This window comes from Microcaecilia unicolor, chromosome 9 (genome assembly GCF_901765095.1).
Source record: "Microcaecilia unicolor chromosome 9, aMicUni1.1, whole genome shotgun sequence".
Classification (NCBI taxonomy): Eukaryota; Metazoa; Chordata; class Amphibia; order Gymnophiona; family Siphonopidae; genus Microcaecilia; species Microcaecilia unicolor.
Genome location: NC_044039.1, coordinates 87,482,210 through 87,505,621, shown reverse-complemented (window position 1 = coordinate 87,505,621; position 23,412 = coordinate 87,482,210). Strand labels below are relative to the sequence as shown.

Below are 23,412 nucleotides of genomic sequence, written 5' to 3'. Positions count from 1 at the left end.
TGGAGTCGGCCTTGTCCTTTTTGGCTGACGCCCTTTATGATATGGTCAGAGCTTCGGCTAAGCAAATGGCTGTAGCAGTGGCGGCTCGCTGCACTCTTTGGCTACGACATTGGGCAGCGGACATGGCCTCTAAGCAAAGGTTGGTGAAGTTGCCCTTTCAAGGCCTTATCCTGTTTGGTGAGGAGCTAGAAAACATTGTTAAAGGCCTGGGGGATTCCAAACCTCAGCGCTTGCCTGAAGATAGGCCGAAGCCTTCCTCTAAGGATCAGGCGGTCCACTCCTCTTACAGACCTCGCTTCCGTGAAGCTAGAAGGTACTGCCCAGGGCGTGCTGCTGGGTTCACTTTGCGTGCCCGCTTTCAGCAGAGAAACTCCTTTCGCTCGGACAAACGTTCCGCAGCTGCCGGTTCAAGGCCTGGAGTTCAGGGGCAACCCTCTCAATGATGGTGCGCCGGCCCTCTCCTCGTTTCCTGTCATCGGAGGAAGAATTTCCCTCTTTTTCGAGGAGTAGGCCAAAATCTCCGCAGATCAGTGGGTCTTGGACCTGATCAGAGACGGATACCAAATAGAATTCGATGCCCCGGTGAGAGACATGTTTGTGGAGTCCCGATGCGGTTCTGCCGCCAAACGGGTGGCGGTAGAGGAGACTCTGCACAGTCCATGCCAGATAGGGGCTGTGACCCCGGTGCCTCCCGCCGAACAAGGTCTAGGCCGCTACTCCATTTACTTTGTGGTGCCACGAAAAGGCGTGTCTTTTCGCCCGATCCTAGACTTAAAAGAGCTAAACAAGTCCTTAAGAGTGCGGCATTTTCACATGGCAACCCTGCACTCCGTCATTGCAGCGGTACAGCCAGGAGAGTTTCTCGCGTCTCTGGACCTGAAAGAAGCTTACTTGCACATACCAATTTGGCCCCCGCACCAGAAGCTTCTGCGGTTTGCGGTGTTGGGACAACATTTCCAGTTTCAGGCCTTGCCTTTTGGCCTCGCCACAGCTCCCCGAACCTTCTCCAAGGTAATGGTGTTAGTAGCTGCCTTTCTCAGGCGAGAGGGTATCCGGGTTCACCCGTACCTAGACGACTGGCTTATCAGAGCAGACTCAGAAAAAGAGAGTCATCTAGCTACAGCCAGAGTGGTTTCAGTCCTTCAATCTCTGGGCTGGGTCGTCAATATGGCCAAAAGTTACCTGAGCCCCTCGCAATCTCTAGAATATTTGGGGGCCAGGTTCGACACAGCCTCGGGCTATGTGTTTCTTCCCGAACAAAGGCGATGCAAGCTTCAGAATCAGGTCCGTCTGCTCCTGAGGATGCCCCACCCGCGGGCTTGGGACATTATCCAGCTGTTGGGATTGATGACGGCCACCTTGGAAGTGGTGCCAAGGGCGAGAGTGCACCTGAGACCTCTACAGTATTCTCTACTTCAACGATGGTCTCCAGTATCTCAGGATTATCAGTGCAGACTTTCTTGGTTCCCTGTGGCCTGCCTCAGTATGGAGTGGTGGCTCTCGGACAGCATGTTGCGGCGGGGAATGCCGCTGGCGCTCCCCGATTGGTGTCTAGTGGTGACAGATGCCAGCCTGAAGGGCTGGGGCGCACATTGCCAGGGGAAGCATGCCCAGGGTCTGTGGACGCCCGACGAGTCGGAGTGGTCTATCAACCGCCTGGAGTTGAAAGTGGTGTTTCTGGCTCTTCTGGCCTTTTAAGTGACCCTGGAAGGATTGGCTGTCCGAGTGATGTCGGACAACACGACAGCAGTGGCCTACATAAATCGACAAGGCGGCACTCAGTGCAGAGCTCTAGCCGCGCAGGCCGAACAAATTTGCCACTGGGCCGAGCTGCATCTACAGTCCCTGTCAGCAGCTCACTTTGCAGGTCAGAGCAACGTGCAAGCCGACTATCTAAGCAGGCATCAGATCGATCCAGCGGAGTGGAAACTAGCAGACGATGTATTCCTGCAGATATGTGCCAAATGGGGCAAGCCAGTGATGGATCTTATGGCGACCAGTTCCAATGCCAAAGTCCCGTGCTTCTTCAGCAGACGGAGGGATCCTCGCGCTGCCGGGTTGGATGCCTTGGCTCAACCCTGGCCCCTGGGCTTGCTGTATGTCTTCCTTCCGTGGCCCTTGATAGGGCGAGTGCTCCTGCGGATTTGGCTGCATCCAGGAGAAGTGTTGCTCATCGCCCCGGATTGGCCCAGGAGGCCTTGGTATGCGGACCTCCGACAGATGCTGTTGGAGGCTCCCTTTCCGTTACCTCTGGTTCCGCACCTGTTGTCACAGGGTCCGGTGGCCATGGAGGAGGCCTGCCGCTTTGGTCTTATGGCATGGCGATTGAGAGGGTGCAATTGAGAGATAAAGGCTACTCAAATAAGGTAATTTTCACTCTCCTGCAGGCCCGTAAGCGCTCCACTTTCATGGCTTATGCCAGGATTTGGCGCCAGTTTGAAGTTCTGGTGTGTTTCAAGAGCGCTTTCTCCGTTGCGGGCTCCTGTCTCGCCGATTCTGGACTTTTTGCAGGATGGTGTACACAAAGGCTTGGCCTATAATTCCCTGCGGGTGCAAGTGGCAGCATTGGCCTCCCTGCGTGGCAAGGTTGAAGGCGTGTCCTTAGCTGCTCATCCAGATGTGGCACGGTTTCTTAGAGGGGTGCTTCGGCTCCGTCCTCCCGTGCGGGCACCTTGTCCAGCTTGGAACCTGGGGTTAGTATTGAAGGCCCTTCAGGGGGCTCCCTTTGAACCGCTTCGGCATGCTTCAGAGAAAGATTTGACACTGAAGGCCGTCTTTTTAGTGGCCATTACCTCGGCGAGACGGGTGTCAGAGCTCCAGGCGCTGTCCTGTAGAGACCCTTTTCTGCAATTCTCAGGGTCAGGGGTCACGGTTCGGACCGTGCCTTCCTTCATGCCTAAGGTGGTTTCAGCGTCTCACCTAAACTAGCCTGTTTTTCTTCCCTCCTTTGTTGAGGAGGAGTTTCCAGGTTCATTTGGGCAGTTGCACCTTTTGGATGTGCGCAGGACTCTGTTGCAGTATCTGCGAATTACAAATTCTTTCAGGACCTCTGATCATCTTTTTGTGCTGTTTGCAGGTCCTCGCAAAGGGTCTTCAGCGTCTAAAGCCACTATTGCCCGTTGGCTCAAAGAAGCTATCTTTTCAGCATATCTGCTGTCTGGCCGGGCTCCACCTGAAGCCTTTAAGGCACATTCCACAAGAGCGATTTCCTCTTCCTGGGCGGAAACTGGAGCACTATCTCTTCATGAGATTTGCAGTGCTGCAACATGGGGCTTCTAAGCTCTCTTTCGCCTGACATTACAGGCTGGATGTGGCTGCCAGGAGGGATGCGCGTTTTGGAGCACAGGTGCTAGCGCGTGGTGTGGCTTGTTCACACCCTATTTAGGGATTGCTTTGTTAGATCCCATACGTAATGGCTTCATCTGCCTGATGACAAGGAAGGGAAAATTAGGTTCTTACCATGATAATTTTCTTTCCTTTAGTCATAGCAGATGAAACCATGAGCCCTCCCTGTATGATTGTCTGTATTGCAGTGATTCTGATTTTAGGTGCTGTTCTTGTTTCCTGAAGTTATATTCCTTCCTTGGGGAGTCGGAAAACAGTCTTCAGGATTCTTGTTCCAGTTATAGGAGGATGTTCATTCCCTCCAGTTCATGTTTTGGGAGGATGAGTTTATTCCCTCCAGGAGGATGCAAGTATTCCCTCCGTTTATACGAAGTGGAGGACGAGTTTATTCCCTCCAGGAGGATGAGTTCATTCCCTCCTTTTTTAAGTTTATGCCCTTGTTAAGGGGCCATTGTTCGCTGTGAGGAAAGTTCATGTTATTCCCATTGCGGTTTGCCATACTGCTTTGGAAGCTTCAAATACTGAAGAGGCAGTGGAGCTAGCTGGCCATGAGGCACTGGGAAAAGTTGAGTGCTCTCTATCTCCCCCTGTTGGTTGATGGACACAACCCATACATAATGGCTTCATCTGCTATGACTAAAGGAAAGAAAATTATCATGGTAAGAACCTAATTTTCCCATTCACCCTATGCCTGCAGAAATTCCTACAACCTTAAGAAATAATTCTTTCATTTTCTAAATTCTGTTTTACAGTTTTCTATCATGTCCACTGGCGTTTTATGTTTTTGTAAAATGTATAAAGTTACTGCAGTGACTGGATTTATCATGACTCCTCATGCTTCTTCTTTTTCTCTGAGGCAGTGCTCTATCTTGCCTTAAGAGCTAGATTTATTAAAGAGTCTTACTGTGTTAGCATGCCATACAGCAGTTAACATGCATTATTAGTAAATAGGTCCTATTGCATAAAATAGGACCTGCAGTAGATAACATCCATGAATGCATTTGAACATGCAATAATATAGTAGTAGCACCTTTTACAACACCTAGCATGGTTATTGATTTCCTGGTGCAAGTATCATAATGACAAATCAATGATTTCTTCATGTCCTACATGTCTCTTTAGCTCTCCATTTTCTACTCCTGGGCAAATTCTACACAACTGTGCATTACAGAATTTGTGCAGGATTTCCCCAGGGCACAAAATTTATCTTGCCCCACTCAGAATTTGCCTTGAGGAGTGAAGGTGACTACCTGGTTCAAGTGCAGCAGCTGCACACGCTTATCTACACCATATAGCGCTTCTAGCTTGCAATCAGCATGGTGCAGGAAACCCTGTGCTGCTCTCACAAGACTTGAGAACAAGAATTTTAAGGACCATGTTGATGACCTGTTGGCACAGCCTCGACATGCAGGAAAGCCGTGGCTGCAGCTCTATTTCATAGTAACATAACAACAACAACAACAACAATCATTTCTAAAGCGCTACTAGGGTTACGCAGCGCTGTACAATTCAAACATAGAAGGACAGTCCCTGCTCAAAGAGCTTACAATCTAAACGACAAGAGAACAAACTAAGGACAAGTGAACAATCTAGAGGACGAGTGAACAGTTAATCTGATAGGGTGGATAGATTGGGGTATTTTATATTTCTCGAGCGGTTAGGCGCCGAAGGCAGCATTGAAGAGGTGAGTTTTAAGCAGAGATTTGAAGATGGGTAGGGAGGGGGCCTGGCGTATGGGTAAAGGAAGATTATTCCAGGCGTAGGGTGAGGCAAGGCAGAATGAGCGGAGCCTGGAGTTGGCAGTAGTGGAGAAGGGTACTGAGAGAAGGGCTTTGTCCTGTGAGCGGAGGTTGCGGGCGGGAACATAGGGGGAGATGAGGGTGGAGAGGTAGTGAGGAGCCGCGGCCTGAGTGCATTTATAGGTAAGGAGGAGGAGCTTGAATTGTATGCGATATCTGATCGGAAGCCAATAAAGTGATTTGAGGAGAGGGGTGGTGTGAGTATAACGGTTTTGGTGGAATATAAGACGTGCAGCAGCGTTCTGAATGGATTGAAGGGGGGATAGATGGCAGAGTGGGAGGCCGGTGAGGAGTAAGTTGCAGTAATCGAGGCGAGAGGTAATGAGAGCGTGGACGAGAGTTCTGGTGGTATGCTCAGAGAGGAAAGGGCGAATTTTGCTGATATTGAGGAGGAAGAAGCGACAGGTCTTGGCAGTCTGTAGATGACGGCAGAAAAAGACCTGCACGGTCCATCCAGTCTGCCCAACAAGACAAACTCACATGTGCTACTTTTTGTGTATAACTTACCTTGATTTGTACCTGTCCTTTTCAGGGCACAAACCATATAAGTCTGCCCAGCACTATCCCCGCCTCCCATCACCGGTTCTGGCACAGACCGTATAAGTCTGCCCAGCACTATCCCCGCCTCCAAACCACCAGTCCCGCCTCCCACCACCGGCTCTGGCACAGATCGTATAAGTCTGCCCAGCACCATCTCCGTCTCCCGTCACCGGCTTTGCCACCCAATCTCGTCTAAGCTCTTTAGGATCCATTCCTTCTGAGCAGGATTCCTTTATGTTTATCCCACGCATGTTTGAATTCCGTTACCGTTTTCGTTTCCACCACCTCCCACGGGAGAGCATTCTAAGCATCCACTACTCTCTCCGTGAAAAAATACTTCCTGACATTTTTCTTGAGTCTGCCCCCCTTGTCACACTGTTTCGTCGCCTTCAAATCCTCAGATACTATCACCCCAAGATCCCTCTCCCCATCCGTACCTATCAGACTCTCCCCGCCTAACACATACGTCTCCCATGGATTTCTACTCCCTAAGTGCATCACTTTGCATTTCTTCGCATTGAATTTTAATTGCCAAACCTTAGACCATTCTTCTTGCTTCCGTAGGTCCTTTTTCATGTTTTCCACTCCCTCCGGGGTGTCCACTCTGTTACAGATCTTAGTATCATCCGCAAATAGGCAAACTTTACCTTCTAACTCTTCAGCAATGTCACTCACAAATATATTGAACAGAATCGGCCCCAGCACCGATCCTTGAGGCACTCCACTACTCACCTTTCGCTCCTCCGAGCGAATTCCATTCACCACCACCCTCTGGCGTCTGTCCGTCAACCAGTTCCTAATCCAGTTCACCACTTCGGGTCCTATCTTCAGCCCATCCAGTTTATTTAAGAGCCTCCTGTGGGGAACCGTGTCAAAAGCTTTGCTGAAATCTAAGTAGATTACGTCCATAGCTCGTCCCTGATTCAATTCTCCTGTCACCCAATCAAAGAATTCAATGAGATTCGTTTGGCACGATTTCCCTTTGGTAAAACCATGTTGTCTCAGATCTTGCAACTTATTGGCTTCCAGGAAATTCACTATCCTTTCCTTCAGCATCGCTTCCATTACTTTTCCAATAACCGAAGTGAGGCTTACCGGCCTATAGTTTCCAGCTTCTTCCCTATCACGACTTTTGTGAAGAGGGACCACATCCGCTGTTCTCCAATCCCTCGGAACCTCTCCCGTCTGCAAGGATATATTAAACAAATCTTTAAGAGGACCCGCCAGAACCTCTCTGAGCTCCCTCAATATCCTAGGGTGGATCCCATCCGGTCCCATGGCTTTGTCCACCTTTGGTTTTTCAAGTTGTTCATACACACTCTCTTCCGTGAACGGTGCTCTATCCACTTCAATCTCATTTGTACTTTTTCCAGTCCATCGCAGTCCTTCTCCAGGATTTTCTTCTGTGAAAACAGAAGTATCTATTTAGCAAATTTGCTTTTCTTCATCATTATCCACATAGCGGTTCCAACAACGATAGTGCCAGTCAGGAGAAATGGAGTTTGGGGACAGAAGATAAGGAAGGAAACTATTGGGGGAGAGCTAGAGGATAAGGAAAAATGGGAGAGAGAGAGCCCAAGATTAGTACAGAATGCATGGACGTGGAGATAAAGTGGAAGGAGAAAAGGGGGTACCTGTGGCGGGGTGGGGGGGAAGCTGGAGGCAACAGAGGGTAACGGGACATGAGAAAAGAGAGATGAGCTAGGAGAGGCAAAGTTAGGGGATGTGTGGAAGAAAAGTTGACACTGGGTAAGGGAGCATATGGTGTGATTTGGGGATGAAGAAGAACTAAGTACTGTATCCAAGCAGCACCTTCTATTTGTTAGGAACTATAAAGTAATAAATACAGTGACTAAAATCAGGAGCTAAAAGGCACTTAGTTGGAGAGAAAGTGACATCGTCGGCACAGATGGATGTATACGCATAGAGCTCCGTCCCCCATTTCTTGAAGTTGTGAGCTCACCATACAGCGACTTGAAAGTGGTTGGAAAAATTCAAACCCTTCCGAGAAAAACTGCACTGGCTCCCAATCAAAGAACGTATTGCTTTCAAAATCTGCACCCTGGTTCATAAAATTATCTACGGCGAAGCCCCAGGATACATGACAGACCTCATAGACCTACCAACCAGAAACACAACAGGATCAACACGAACATACCTAAATCTCCACTACCCAAACTGCAAAGGACTCAAATACAAATCAACCTATGCATCCAGCTTTTCGTACATAAGTACACAACTATGGAACGCATTACCAAAGCCGTGAAAATAACTTATGATCACCTAAACTTCCGGAAATCATTAAAAACTAACCTGTTCAAAAAGGCTTACCCTTACGACCCAACTTAAATGCCTGTACCCGGCAACACAACAAAACCAAAGCTCGTAATGGACATATAACTCTTCCACTCTACGATTCTCTAATGTGTCTGTACACACGAACTGTATTCTACCACAACATTACTGTATTTGTTCATAGCAGAATTGGCGAACGCCTTTATGGTACTATGTAAGCCACATTGAGCCTGCAAATAGGTGGGAAAATGTGGGATACAAATGTAACAAATAAATATTTTGCAGAGGAAAAGGCTTATCAAGATTCCAGTTTCACTGCAGGAGCAATGGAACGTAAAAGGATAGTGCCGGAACTCTCTGATTCAAAGCAACAGCAAATGGAAAGTACATTTATAGGAATGCAGAACTATCATATATTATTCCATACATCTTCAAGTTCAGGGGATTCAGGGTACCAAAACCGCTAGTGGTTCCAGTAAAAATCTGAAACCAGGGGCGTATCTGGACTCCGGCGGTAGGGGGGGCCAGAGCCAGAGGGAGGGGGCACATTTTAGCGCCCCCCCCCCCCGCCGCCCCCCCCCGCCGCCGAGCCCCCACCGCCACCAATGACTTAGTCTCTCCACCCCCCTCCCGCCGCCAACCCTCCCCCGCTGCCGTTCTTACTTTTGCTGGCGGGGGACCCCAACCCCCGCCAGCCGAGGTCTGCTTCCACCTGCCGCTGCCTTCAAACCTTCTTCTTCAGCCGGCGGGGGACCCCAAACCCCCGCCAGCCGCCCCGCGCTGTTTAAAATTCATCTTCGGCCTCCGTGGCCGTGCTGCTGGGATAGGCGGCGCTGTTGAAATCCACTTCGGAGTCTGACGTCGCAGCACGTACAACGTACAACGACGTCAGACTCCGAAGTGGATTTCAACAGCGCCGCCTATCCCAGCAGCACGGCCACGGAGGCCGAAGATGAATTTAAACAGCGCGGGGCGGCTGGCGGGGGTTTGGGGTCCCCCGCCGGCTGAAGAAGAAGTTTTGAAGGCAGCGGCAGGTGGAAGCAGACCTCGGCTGGCGGGGGTTGGGGTCCCCCGCCAGCAAAAGTAAGAACGGGCACGGGGGAGGGTTGATGGCGGTAGGGGGGGCCAGGGCAAAATCTGCGGGGGCCCAGGCCCCTGAGGCCCCACGCAGATACGCCCCTGTCTGAAACACGGCCCGTGTCAGGTCTCGCTCTCAATAAAGGACGGCAATTATCTCTTTCGTGGAGGCCCAGTGTTCCTTTTTTTGTTCCAGTAAAAATCTAACATTTATAGGAATGCAAAACTATCATACATTAGTCCATACATCATCTATATGCTCAGACATCTGCATGCATCGCATTCACTTCCCTGTTCTCTTCCAAACATGTTTATGTCTAATAAAAGTTTCCTGCATCTGGTAAAGACAGCATTTAGTCATTTTCCATCTTATTTAGTATACTAATATTTAACCTCTAATATTCCTCTCTATGAATGGGTGGTGGGGGGGACCATTAGTTTCACATATAACCTTAAATAGAGAGGTGTGGTAGCCGTGTTAGTCCACTCTTAAAGGTTATCAAAAGAAATCAAACAAAATAAAACGTGGAAAAGAAAATAAGATGATACCTTTTTTATTGGACATAACTTAATACATTTCTTGATTAGCTTTCAAAGGTTGCCCTTTTTCCTCAGATCGGAAATAAGCAAATGTGGTAGCAGATAGTATATATGAGAGAAACATCAAAGCATTACTTTGACAGTCTGACAGAGTGGGAGGGTGGGGGTATGCATGGGGACATCAAAGCATTTCATTGATATTCCAACAGAATGGGTGTTGGTAGGTGAGAGGAGGGTAATAAACAGAGAAATACAGCTTTATGTTTTATAATGAGTTAGAAAACCCAGATCCTTATTAAGTCCTGTTTGTTGGGTGTCAAAATATTCAGTCATTCTTATTTCAAAGGTCTCTGGTGCCCCCCTGCAGACTATCAGTTGGCGCCCCCCCCCCCCCCCCCCCCCCCACCAGTTTGGCACAAGATGCAAAGGAAATAGGAGCTGAAAGATGGAGTGCAGATCTTTTCAAGAAGGCATACCGTAATCATCCATCTTAAACACTAAATAATAACACTACACAGGATCTATCCCTCCCCATCTTCAAATCCTTGCTTAAAGCCCACCTCTTCAATGTTGCTTTCGGCACCTAACCATTGGACTAACCAGGAAACCCAGATTGCCCCAATTTGATTGACTGCATTCTTGTCCCTTAAGATTGTAAGCTCCTTTGAGCAGGGACTGTCCTTCTTTGTTAACTTGTACATTGCTGCATAACCATAGTAGCGCTTTAGAAATGTTAAATAGTAGTAGTACTATACAAAACCGAAAGCCTATCACATGATTGATTACCCTTCTTGCTACCTATATTTAAGCACTACCACTTCAAACCTCATGTCGAATAGAATCTCTCTATAGCAGATGACTACTGCTTATCATTTAAAATCCATTTTATTACTCATCAGCTTATCTTCCTTGTTCCTTTCCTCCTGCCTTGGTCTCCCCCCCCCCCCCCCCCCCCCCCCCACAGAAATTTCCTCCTTGTTTTTCCAATCTTTCTCTTTGCCTTTCTGTTCCATCAGTTCTTATTTTCCTTTCCTGCCCTTACTCTCCCCTCCTTCATTCCTCCCTGATTCTAGCTTGTTCTCCACCCCCCCCCCCCCCCCCCACAGAAATTTCCTTGCCTGCCTTGTCTTTCTTTTCTTCTTCCCCAGCTGGCCTGGTGGTTCCAGTTCCCCCACCCAACCTGCAGCCTCAAATGTACTTAAAGTAGGCCCACCACGCCACGCCAGCCAGCAGCCATTATAATGAAAAGTACAACAACAAGGGCAGGCAAAACCTTACCAATGATGTCCAGTCCACGCCACTGCTACAGAACAGCAGCGGATCCAAGCAGCGCGGTGCCGGCTCGCCTATCCTCTCTCCTGTAGGGCAGCACTAACGTGGCGTCGGCACTCGGCTCGACAACACCCCTCCCCCCATAGGCGGTCGGTGGCCCAACTGTTTGGGGAGGCTAAAGGGGCGGGGTTAGGGGTGGGGCTAGGGTGGAGCTTAAATCCATAATTGTCTGATCACACACAGAAAAAAATAAATAAATGTCACAATTAATACCTTTTATTAAATTTAGATATTAGTTATGTATCATATGTCAAAGAATAAAGTGGTTGCTCAAAGCATATACTAACCACAATCGCTGAACAGCAAAACACTATGCACAACTTTGTGCAAAAACACACTCTGAACCTTACTGTACCATAAATATTACACTGGGCAGAAACTAATACACCAATATACCACCCATACGGAAAATGCAGACCGTCAACAATATTGAAACAAGGGATCATAATATCACAATTCTCATGTAGAGCCACAAAACATCCTAATTCATGTTTAATGTGGGATAAAATGTCATAAATAAGTAAATAAACTTTTAATGTTGAACACCTAATTCTCAAAGTGGACATATTCCAAACACTATAATGAAAATAAAATGATCTTTTCTACCTTTGTTGTCTGGTGACTTTGTTTTTCTGATTGTGCTGGCCCAGTATCCGATTCTGCTGCTATCTGTCCTCTTAACTTCGTTTCCAGGGCTTCCTTATTTGTTTACTTTCCGCCTTTCTTCTTCATTTCTTGTCCTCTGCAAACTTGACTGTCCAGTGGATCCAGCTTTTGCCTATTTTCTTCATCCATGTGCAGTTTTTCTACTCTCTTCCTTTTCCATCATCTCATCTCCTTCCTCACTCCACCCTCCCCTCCATCCACCCATGTCCAGCAACTCTCTTCTCCCCTGCCCTCTCCTCTCCCCTTCATCCACCATGTGCAGCAACCCTCCTCTCCCTTCCATCCACCCATGTCCAGCAACCCTCCTCTCCCCTGCCCTCTCCTCTCCCCTTCATCCACCATGTGCAGCAACCCTCCTCTCCCCATGTCCAGCAACCCTCCTCTCCCATGTGCAGCAACCCTCCTCTCCCCTTACCTCCATCTACCCATGTCCAGCATCCAGCAACCCTCCTCTCCCCTGCCCTCTCCTTTCCCCTTCATCCACCATGTGCAGCAACCCTCCTCTCCCCTTCCCTCCATCCACCCATGTCCAGCAACCCTCCTCTCCCCTGCCCTCTCCTTTCCCCTTCATCCACCATGTGCAGCAACCCTCCTCTCCCCTTCCCTCCATCTACCCATGTCTAGCAACCCTCCTTTCCCCTGCCCTCTCCTCTCCCCTTCTTCCACCATGTGCAGCAACCCTCCTCTCCCCTTCCCTCCATCTACCCATGTCCAGCAACCCTCCTCTCCCCTGCCCTCTCCTTTCCCCTTCATCCACCATGTGCAGCAACCCTCCTCTCCCCTTCCCTCCATCTACCCATGTGCAGCAACCCTCCTCTCCCCTGCTCTCTCCTCTCCCCTTCTTCCACCATGTGCAGCAACCCTCCTCTCCCCATGTCCAGCAACCCTCCTCTCCCATGTCCAGCAACCCTCCTCTCCCCTGCCCTCTCCTTTCCCCTTCATCCACCATGTGCAGCAACCCTCCTCTCCCCATGTCCAGCAACCCTCCTCTCCCATGCCCAGCAACCCTCCTCTCCCCTGCCCTCTCCTTTCCCCTTCATCCACCATGTGCAGCAACCCTCCTCTCCCCTTCCCTCCATCTACCCATGTCCAGCAACCCTCCTTTCCCCTGCCCTCTCCTCTCCCCTTCTTCCACCATGTGCAGCAACCCTCCTCTCCCCTTCCCTCCATCTACCCATGTCCAGCAACCCTCCTCTCCCATGTCCAGCAACCCTCCTCTCCCCTGCCCTCTCCTTTCCCCTTCATCCACCATGTGCAGCAACCCTCCTCTCCCCTTCCCTCCATCTACCCATGTCCAGCAACCCTCCTTTCCCCTGCCCTCTCCTCTCCCCTTCTTCCACCATGTGCAGCGACCCTCCTCTCCTCTCCCGTCTGCCCTTGTTTCCTTCCTGCACCCCCCCCCCCCACGCCGCCGTACCTTTAAATATTATATTTTTGCTGAAGTCGCGGGCAGCACCGGCATTGAAGGCATCAGCAGGCTCATCGCGCTTCCAGCAGCCTTCCCTCGCAAGTCGGATGATGGCTCCGCCCCCTTCTGACGTATTTCCTGTTTCTATGAGGGCGGAGCCATCATCCGACTTGCGAGGGAAGGCTGCTGGAAGCGCGATGAGCCTGCTGATGCCTTCAATGTCGGTGCTGCCCGCAACTTCAGCAAAAATATAATATTTAAAGGTACGGAGGGCGGCGGGGGGGCGGGGAAGTGGCGGGCTAGCCTCCCCAAGCCTCTTATACGGGGCGCCTATGCCCCCCCCCCCCAAAGTCCTCCAGAGTTGGACTGCCTGCGAGGCTCCAAGCGCAAGCGTTGAAGAGCTGGGGGGCGATGCTAACAGTCACCAATGGAACGAGGCAGCGCTGCGCACGGGAAGGCAGCAACCAGAGCCAGCAGCGGCGCATGTGCATATAGGCGCCAACGCGACTACGCGAGAGAGGTGAGGTTTACATTTATATTTTTTAATTGACTCGGCCGGCGGCGGCGCCCCTGAAAGGCAGGCGCCCCCCTGCCATGCTTACCCTGCTGAGTGGGTTAGCACGGCCCTGCGTTCCTGTATTGTTTTAAAATTACCTTTCAGTATTCTTACTGTGAAATCACTGGTGCCGTGTTCTGGTCTTGTGAAGTGTTGGGCCACAGGGGTGGGGGGCCTGACTGGCACCGGCTATTTTCATGTGATGTCTGTGCAGATTGAATCTTGTCTTAAGCATCTGGCCTGTTTCTCCAATATAGCATCCTTCGTTACATTTTTTACACTGAATTATATATACCACATTGGAAGATGAGCAAGTAAAATAGTCCTTTATGTTGAATATTTTTCCTTTGTGAATGACTGTGGGGTCTTGTGAAATGTTTTGGCATAGTTTGCAGCTAGCTGTGTTACACGGAAACGTGCCCTTTTCTTTTTCTGTCTGTGTTGGAAGTTTACTTCTGATCAGCTTATGTTTTAAATTTGGTGGCTGTCGGAAGGCCAGCACTGGTGGGGATGGGAATATCTCTTTCAGTAATTCATCTTCCTGAAGTAGTGGCTGTAGGTCTCTTATGATTTTCCTCAGTTTCTCCAGCTCTGGGTTGTAGGGGAAGGACCGAGAGGGACTGGCAAAAGTACACCTGAGAATGAGGTGGATAGAGCACCGTTCACAGAAGAGAGTGTGTATCAACAACTTGGAAAGCTAAAGGTGGACAAAGCCATGGGGCCGGACGGGATCCACCCCAGAATACTGAGGGAGCTCAGAGAGGTTCTGGTGGGTCCTCTTAAAGACTTGTTTAATAAATCCTTGGAGACGGGAGAGGTTTCCGAGGGATTGGAGAATGGCGGAGGTGGTCCCTCTTCACAAAAGTGGGGATAGGGAAGAAGCTGGAAACTACAGGCCGGTAAGCCTCACTTCGGTTATTGGAAAAGTAATGGAAGCCATGCTGAAGGAAAGGATAGTGAATTTCCTGGAAGCCAATAAGTTGCAAGATCTGAGACAACATGGTTTCACCAAAGGGAAATCGTGCCAAACGAATCTCATTGAATTCTTTGACTGGGTGACAGGAGAATTAAATCAAGGACGTGCTATGCACGTCATCTACTTAGATTTCAGCAAGGCTTTTGACACGGTTCCCCACAGGAGGCTCTTAAATAAACTAGATGGCCTGAAGATAGGACCTGAAGTGGTGAACTGGATTAGGAACTGGTTGACGGACAGACGCCAGAGGGTGGTGGTGAATGGAGTTCGCTCGGAGGAGGGAAAGGTGAGTAGTGGAGTGCCTCAGGGATCGGTGCTGGGGCCGATTCTGTTCAATATATTTGTGAGTGACATTGCCGAAGGGTTACAAAGTAAAGTTTGCCTTTTTGCGGATGACACCAAGATTTCCAACAGAGTGCACACCCCGGAGGGAGTGGAAAACATGAAAAAAGATCTGAAGAAGCTAGAAGAATGGTCTAATGTTTGGCAATTAAAATTCAATGCAAAGAAATGCAAAGTGATGCACTTAGGGAGTAGAAATCCAAGGGAGACGTATGTGTTAGGCGGGGAGAGTCTGATAGGCACGGACGGGGAGAGGGATCTTGGGGTGATAGTATCTGAGGACCTGAAGGCGACGAAAGTGCGACAAGGCGGTGGCCGTAGCTAGAAGATTGCTAGGCTGTATAGAGAGAGGAGTGACCAGCAGAAGAAAGGAGGTTTTAATGCCCCTGTATAAGATTTTGGTGAGGCCCCACCTGGAGTATTGTGTTCAGTTTTGGAGGCCGTATCTTGCGAAGGATGTTAAAAAAAAATGGAAGCGGTGCAAAGAAAAGCTACGAGGATGGTATGAGATTTACATTCCAAGACGTATGAAGAGAGGCTTGCTGACCTGAACATGTACACCCTGGAGGAAAGGAGGAACAGGGGTGATATGATACAGACGTTCAAATATTTGAAAGGTATTAATCCGCAAACGAATCTTTTCCGGAGATGGGAAGGCGGTAGAACGAGAGGACATGAAATGAGGTTGAAGGGGGGCAGACTCAGGAAAGATGTCAGGAAGTATTTTTTCACGGAGAGGGTGGTAGACGCTTGGAATGCCCTCCCGCGGGAGGTGGTGGAGATGAAAACGGTAACGGAGTTCAAACATGCGTGGGATATGCATAGAGGAATCCTGTGCAGAAGGAATGGATCCTCAGAAGCTTAGCTGAAATTGGGTGGCGGAGCAGGTGGGGGGAAGAGGGGGTGGTGGTTGGGAGGCGAGGATAGGGGAGGGCAGACTTATACGGTCTGTACCAGAGCCGGTGATGGGAGGCTGGAAATACTGCTGGGCAGACTTATATGGTCTGTGCCCTGAAAAGGACAGGTACAAATTCAAGGGCAGACTGGATGGACCATGCAGGTCTTTTTCTGCCGTCATCTACTATGTTACTATGTATGTCACTACAAGGGGAATTCTGTCTGTGGCTTTTTTTTCTTTGTACTGTAGCAGATTTTCCCTGGGTGTTTTGAGGGAGGAGGCAATATTCTTGGAGATTTTGGGGTTGTAGCCTTTCTGTTTGAAGGATGCAGTCAGGGTTTCAAGGTGTCTGTCTCTATCCTCTGGGTCCGAGCAGATACGGTGGTATCTTGTGGCTTGGCTGTAAATAATGGATCTTTTTGTATGTGAAGAGTGGAAGCTGGAGTTGTGGAGGTAGCTGCATCTGTCTGTGGGTTTCTTGTATATAGATGTTTGTATACAGCCATCACTGATTGAGACTGTGGTGTCCAAAAAATTGACTTTTTCTGGGGAGTAGTCAATTTTGAATCTGATTGTAGGATGGTATGTATTGAAGGAATAGTAAAATTGTTTCAGAGTTTCTTCCCCCTTCGTCCAAATCATAAAAATGTCATCGATGTACCGGTAGTATTTTAGAGGTTTGGTCTGGTATGTATTCAGAAATATAACCTTAAAATCATGCTTAGCCACCAGCACTTATCTGGGTCCCAGCTGATATGTGGCGAGTCCCAATAAGACCTTATTGGCTGGGACCTGGGTAAAGGGGCCTGTCACATGAGCTGCCTTAAAACAGCTCATATGACAGGTTCTCTGACCACACCTCCCCCCGAACCAACAAGAAAGCTCCCCCCTGATTCCCATCCCTTGATCCAAGAGGAACCTCCCCCCCCCCCCCCCCCCCCCCCCCACCGTGCTGCTCAGATCACCTCACCCTCAGACCTACTTCTACTATTTAACATTTCTAAAGCGCTACCAGGGTTACGCATTGCTGTACAATCTAACAAAGAAGGACAGTCCCTGCTCAAAGGAGCTTACAATCTAAAGGACAAAAAAGTGCAGTCAATCAAATTGGGGGCAGTCTAGATTTCTTGGATAGAGGTTCAATGGTTAGGTGCCAAAAGCGACATTGAAGAGGTGAGCTTTGAGCAAGGATTTGAAGATGGACAGGGAGGGGGCTTGGCGTATGGGCTCAGGGAGTTTATTCCAAGCATAGGGTGAGGCGAGGCAGAAAGGGCGGAGCCTGGAGTTGGCGGTGGTGGAGAAGGGTACTGAGAGGAGGGATTTGTCCTGTGAGCGGAGGTTACGGGTAGGAGCGTAAGGGGAGATGAGGGTAGAGAGGTAATGAGGGGCTGCAGATTGAGTGCATTTGTAGGTTAGTAGGAGAAGCTTGAACTGTATGCGGTACCTGATCGGAAGCCAGTGAAGTGACTTGAGGAGAGGGGTGATATGAGCATATCGGTCTAGGCGGAAGATAAGACAGGCTGCAGAGTTATGAACGGATTGAAGGGGGGATAGATGGTTAAGTGAGAGGCCAGTGAGGAGTAGGTTGCAGTAATCAAGGCGAGAGGTGATGAGAGAGTGGATGAGAGTTCGGTTGGTGTGCTCGGAGAGGAAGGGGCGAATTTTGTTGATGTTATAGAGAAAGAAGCGACAGGTCTTGGCTGTCTGCTGGATATGGGCAGAGAAGGAGGAGTTGAAGATGACTTTGAGGTTGCGGGCAGATGAGACGGGGAGGATGAGGGTGTTGTCGACTGAAATAGAGAGTGGAGGGAGAGGAGAAGTGGGTTTGGATGGAAAGACAATGAGCTCGGTCTTGGCCATGTTCAGTTTCAGGTGGCAGTTAGACATCCAGGCAGCAATGTCGGATAAGCAGGCTGATACTTTAGCCTGGGTTTCCGCAGTGATTTCTGGTGTGGAGAGGTAAAGCTGGGTGTCATCAGCATAAAGATGGTATTGGAAACCATGAGATGAGATCAGCGAGCCCAGGGAAGAGGTGTAGATTGAAAAAAGAAGGGGTCCAAGGACAGATCCCTGAGGAACTCCAACAGAGAGCGGGATGGGGGTGGAGGAAGATCCATGAGAATGTACTCTGAAGGTACGGTGGGAGAGATAAGAGGAGAACCAGGAGAGGACAGAGCCCTGGAACCCAAATAAGGATAGTGCAGCAAGAAGTAAATTATGATTGACAGTGTCAAGAGCGGCGGATAGGTCGAGGAGGATGAGGATGGAGTAGTGACCTTTGGATTTGGCAAGGAACAGGTCATTACAGACTTTAGTGAGTGCCATTTCTGTCGATTGTAGAGGGCGAAAACCGAATTGAAGCGGATCGAGGATGGCATGAGAGGAGAGAAAATCAAGGCAGCGGCTGTGAATGGCGCGTTCAAGTATCTTGGAGAGGAGGAAGGGTAGGAAGGAGATGGGGCGGTAGTTGGAAGGACAGGTAGGGTCTAGTGATGGTTTTTTGAGAAATGGTGTGACTACAGCATGCTTGAAGGTGTCAGGGACAGTTGCAGTGGAGAGAGAGAGGTTGAGGATATGACAGATGGGGGGTGAGTGACAGTAGGAGAGATGGTGTTTAGTAAGTTGGTGGAGATGGGATCAGAGGAACAGGTGGTGCATTTCGAGGAGGAAAGAAGGTGGGCGGTTTTCTCCTCGGTGATATCAGGAAAAGAGGAGAAGGAGGCCTGGGTTGGTTGGTTGAGGGAGTGGGTTAAAGGGTGAAGAGGAGGAGGTGGCTTGGTAGTGAATTGGAGGTTGATCTTCTGCACCTTGTCACGGAAGTAGTCAGCTAGTGATTGAGGAGAGAGTGGGGGGGGGAGCAGAGGGCACTTTGAGGAGGGAGTTAAGGGTGGCGAAGAGATGACGAGGGTTGGAGCCGAATTAGTCAATTGGGTGTAATAGACCTCCTGTCAGAGGTGTTCCCTGGTAGTCCAGTAGGATGGGGCAGGAGTGGTCCCCCTCCTGCTCTTGCTTCATCTTGGCTGTGGGTTCAAAATGGCTATGATGACCCCTTAGCAGTAGTCATGCGGTACTACCACAGGGGAGTAACCTTCCAGCTAAGCGCTAATTATGGGCCATTGTTGATGCCCTAATTAAACCTTCTATCCTCCTAATTGACTTAGATGTCTATAAATCAAACATTAGTCCTGGAGTGGGTAGGATTTGGGAGTTTGGGGTGGAGGAGAGAATGAAACTCTGAGAGACTTACGTTAACTGCTATCTGTGCCCTAACCTGATTTTATATGAAGAAATAGACTTTAAGCTCTAAATATGCTCTAAAACTGCTTTTATATGAAACACTAGCAGAGATTTATGTTAGTGCTCTAACCTGGATTTATCTGAAAATACTCAACTGCTAGCTGTGCTCTAACCTGATTGTATAAATAAACACTAAATAGAGACTTTAAATGCTAAACTACCTTTGTTAAATAATCAGAGTAATTTAAAGAAAGACACTGAAATTAACTTTTCCTAAGTTTAAAACAAAATTTCCTACTAGGTAAATAGCCAGTGCACTTTTCCTCCCCACAGCAGCAAATTCAACCTTTTCTCTTTTTTCATTGGTTCCCAAACCCCTCCTAGAGGATTGCTAGCCAGTCAGGTTTTCTGGATAGATTTGTATGTACTGCCTTCATTGCTGTTTTCTTTCATGTATATTCATTGCAGAAGGCCTGGAAAGCTAACTGGCTGGGAGTCCCCCAGGGGATAGATTTAAGATTCACTGGTATGTTTTACAAAGGCAACATAGGCATCTGTATTCTTTTTCAAACAGGATCCTGCATACATTTCTACTTGTTCCTGTAGTGGATGTAAATGTGTACTTGCCCAAACTACAATTCCTTCTCCCTGAACACGTACATGCAAATCATGCAAAAGTAGGCACACATTTTCCATATATATACTTTTCATGTGGTCACGCAATTTTTATTTTTTTTAAACCCTTTTCTGAAGTAAAACAGACAGGGAAAAGACATTTTTTAAAATTACTCTCAAAGAAAAATGGTAGTTTTACCAAAATTCATGTAAACTTTACAGTCTGCATTTAAGAATCCACTTCAGACTGCTGATGTACAAAATGAAAGCAGTTTTCTTGGAATGGCCTTCCCTGGGGGCACTGAAGAAGAATGTATAAGTCCTAAAGAGAAATTACCCCACCTGTACTAGAGAGGCAAATACTGTTAGGATTTATACAGGACAGTAATATGAACGTTTTGTCTTTGCAGCTAAAGAAGAAAATAAGATGAAGACAAAGCATTGGGAAGATGCACGAAGTAGGTATGAGCTCTTCTCTTTGCTTTATCCCTTTGGTCTTTTGGAGACTGGAAGCAGATGCAGGCAGCAGGCACTTCTTTCCCACTGACCTCTGACCCTCCTCGTCTCAGCTCCCAGTCTCAGTATTCGTACCATGGTATGATAGAGGCATTGTGACATTCTCTGTTTTATTCTCCATTCCTTTCTTAAATCCTTATTTTGCTTTCTTGGCTGCTGCTGCACACTGAGCAGAGGATTTCAACATATCAACAACGACACCTAGATCCTTTTCCTGGGTGGAGATTCCTAATGTAGACCCTGTATCATGTAGCTATAGCTTGCCTGGAAGACTAAACTAGGTCCTGCAATGCCTTCTAGACAGTGCAATTTTTCTAGCAAAAAAGGTGCCGGTACTCAAATGCTAGGCCACCCTTCAGGGGTGGGGTGATCACTGAGGGACCCAACCCACAATAGCCAGGCCCCCTGCAACCAGTCACAGAATCTATGACAAGGCAGAATTGGTGTGTTGAGCTTGAGTTCTTTCATTAAAACTTGTGGTCCATGGGTCAATTTTAGCAGACACTGGAAAAGGTGCCGATACTCAGTACCCCCTCAAAAAAAGCACTGCTTCTAGAGGCTATCTGTTAATGCTGTGGTACAAAGTTCAAGTTTTAAAAATAGGGGGAAAAGAGAACATAAGCATTGCCATATTGGGAAAAGACCAACGGTCCATCAAGCCCAGCATCCTGTCTCTGACAGCGGCCAATCCAGGCTTCAAGAAACCGGCAACCCCCTCCCCCCCCAAAAAAAAATTTTTTTTTTTTTAAAATTTTTAATAATGTTCAATGGACTTTTCCCTCAGGAATCTGTCCAAACCCCTTTAAACTCCGTAAGGCCAGATGCTGTCACTACATTTTCCGGCAACGAGTTCCAGAGTCCAACTACACGCTGAGTAAAGAAAAACTTTCTCCTGTTCATTTTATATCTACCATATTCTAGCTTCGTCTTGTGTCCCCTGGTTCTATTGTTGTTTGAAAGTGTAAACAAACGCTTCACATCTGTTCGTTCTACTCCACTCATTATCTTGTAGACTTTTATCATATCACCCCTCAGCCGCCTTTTCTCCAAGCTGAAGAGCCCTAACCTTCTCAGCCTTTCCTCATAAGGAAGTCGTTCCATCCCTTTTATCATTTTCATTGCCCTTCTCTGCACCTTCTCCAATTCCTTTATATCTTTTTTGAGATGCGGCGACCAGAATTGGACACAATATTCGAGGTGCAGTCACACCATGGAGCGATACAACGGCATTATAACATCCTCGTGTTTGTTTTTCATCCCTTTCCTAATAATACCCAACATTCTGTGCGCTTTCTTAGCCACCGCAGCACACTGAGCAGAAGTTTTAAACGTCTTATCCACAATAACTCCCAGATCCCTTTCTAGGTCTGTGACTCCTAATGCAGAACCTTGCATGGCATAGCTGTAATTCGAGTTCCTCTTACCCACATGTATCACTTTGCACTTGTCAACATTGAACTTCATCTGCCTCTTGGACGCCCAATCCTCCAGTCTCGCGAGGTCCTCCTGTAATCTTTCACACTCCTCCTGCGACTTGACGACCCTGAATAATTTTGTGTCATCTGCGAATTTAATTACCTCACTAGTTACTCCCATCTCAAGGTCATTTATAAATATGTTAAAAAGCAGCTGTCCCAGCACAGACCCCTGCAGGACCCCACTAACTACCCTTCTCCATTGAGAATACTGACCATTCAATCCTACTCTCTGCTTCCTATCTTTCAACCAGTTCTTAATCCATAGTAATACCCTACCTCCGATCCCATGACTCCAGGAGTCTTTCATAAGACACTTTGTCAAACACCTTTTGAAAATCCAGATACACAATATCCACCGGCTCCCCATTGTCCACATGCTTGTTCACCCCCTCAAAAAAATGCAGTAGATTGGTGAGGCAAGACTTCCCTTCACTAAATCCGTGTTGACTTGCTCTCATCAGCCCATGTTTTTATATGTGCTCTGTAATTTTATTCTTAATAATAGCCTCTATCATTTTGCCCGGTACGACGTCAGACTCACCAGTCTATAATTTCCCGGATCGCTTCTGGGACCTTTTTTAAAATCGGCGTAACATTGGCTACCCTCCAGTCTTCCAGTACCACACCTGATTTTAGGGATAGATTGCATATTACTAACAGTAGCTGTACAAGTTCATTTTTCAGTTCTATGGAGATTAGTTGATAAAGTTTGCTTTTTTATATATTTTTATTCACCTATCACTAACTTGCAATTTCTCCTTTAAACCCCAATCTTTTCCTAAAGCACAAAGCAAAATAGTGTTCACTTACTAGAGAAATGTCCTCTTCTCTCAGAACTTCTCAGAAAGAAAGTTAAGTGGGACCTTTCCTCTTTATATAGTTTTGAATCTTAGGGGACTGCTTCAGACAGACCCTTTCAAGCTTACTCAGTAATCAGGTTGCCTTTAGTAACCTCTGCAAATATTCTACTTCCTCATACTTTAACAACTAGTTGAGGTCAGTGGCAGTGCAACCTCTCCAGCAACCAAATGACAGAAATTAACTGCCTGTCAGAACAGGATTTCAGCCTTCCTACTGTCCTTTTAAAGTTCTTTGGCTGTTAAGTTTCTACCTCTAGAAAAAGTTTCAGTTTAAAACTATGGGAAAAGTGTCTACTTGTAGAGAAAATTTCAGTTTAAAACTATGAGGAAAGGGTTGTACACTATTGAAACTAGTTAATAATGCTTGCTTTTTTTCTCTTTTTTTTTTTTCTTTCCCCACTAAGATTAAACTAGGTCCTGCAGTGCCTTCTAGAGGCTATCTGTTAATACTGTGGTACAAAGTTCAAGTTTTAAAACTAAGAGGGAAAGAGTATGGAGATTAGTTGATAAAGTTTGCTTTTATTATATTTTTATTCTGCCTATCACTAACCTACAATTCCTCCTTTAAACCCCAATCTTTAAGTTCCCAAAGCACAAAACAAAATAATGTTCCCTTACCAGAGAAATGTCCTCTTCTCTCAGAACTTCTCAGCTTCTTATAATAGTGAACAACTTTCCGAGCAGGCAGTTCTTTATGCAAATTAGCTCCATCTCTCTTTGGCTGGAGCTAGAGAATATGTTTATCAGTTCATCTCAGCAACACTTCTCTCACAGCTGAATTTGATTATCCTTTATCCCCTCTACTTCCTCTCTCTGTCTTAGGAGATTTGAATAAAGGCAACATAGGGGTTTAACTGTTATGTCCATGAAAAACCAAAGCTAGCTCTTTTCTCTTAGTGGCTTGAGCATAGCTTTCCACAGCCTCCACACCC

The 23,412-nt window shown here is 47.7% G+C and overlaps 1 protein-coding gene across 3 annotated transcripts in view; it reads left to right on the top strand.

Annotated features, from left to right (window-relative positions):
• FMN1 (formin 1) overlaps positions 1-23,412 on the top strand; it is a 169,348-nt gene that overhangs the window by 130,954 nt on the left and 14,982 nt on the right. For 2 of the 3 annotated variants that reach the window (XM_030214200.1, XM_030214199.1), the window contains one exon: positions 20,037-20,088. In XM_030214200.1, the coding sequence (XP_030070060.1) occupies positions 20,037-20,088 (52 nt within the window). The remainder of the gene's footprint in view (positions 1-20,036; positions 20,089-23,412) is intronic. The other variant, XM_030214201.1, reaches the window with a different exon arrangement.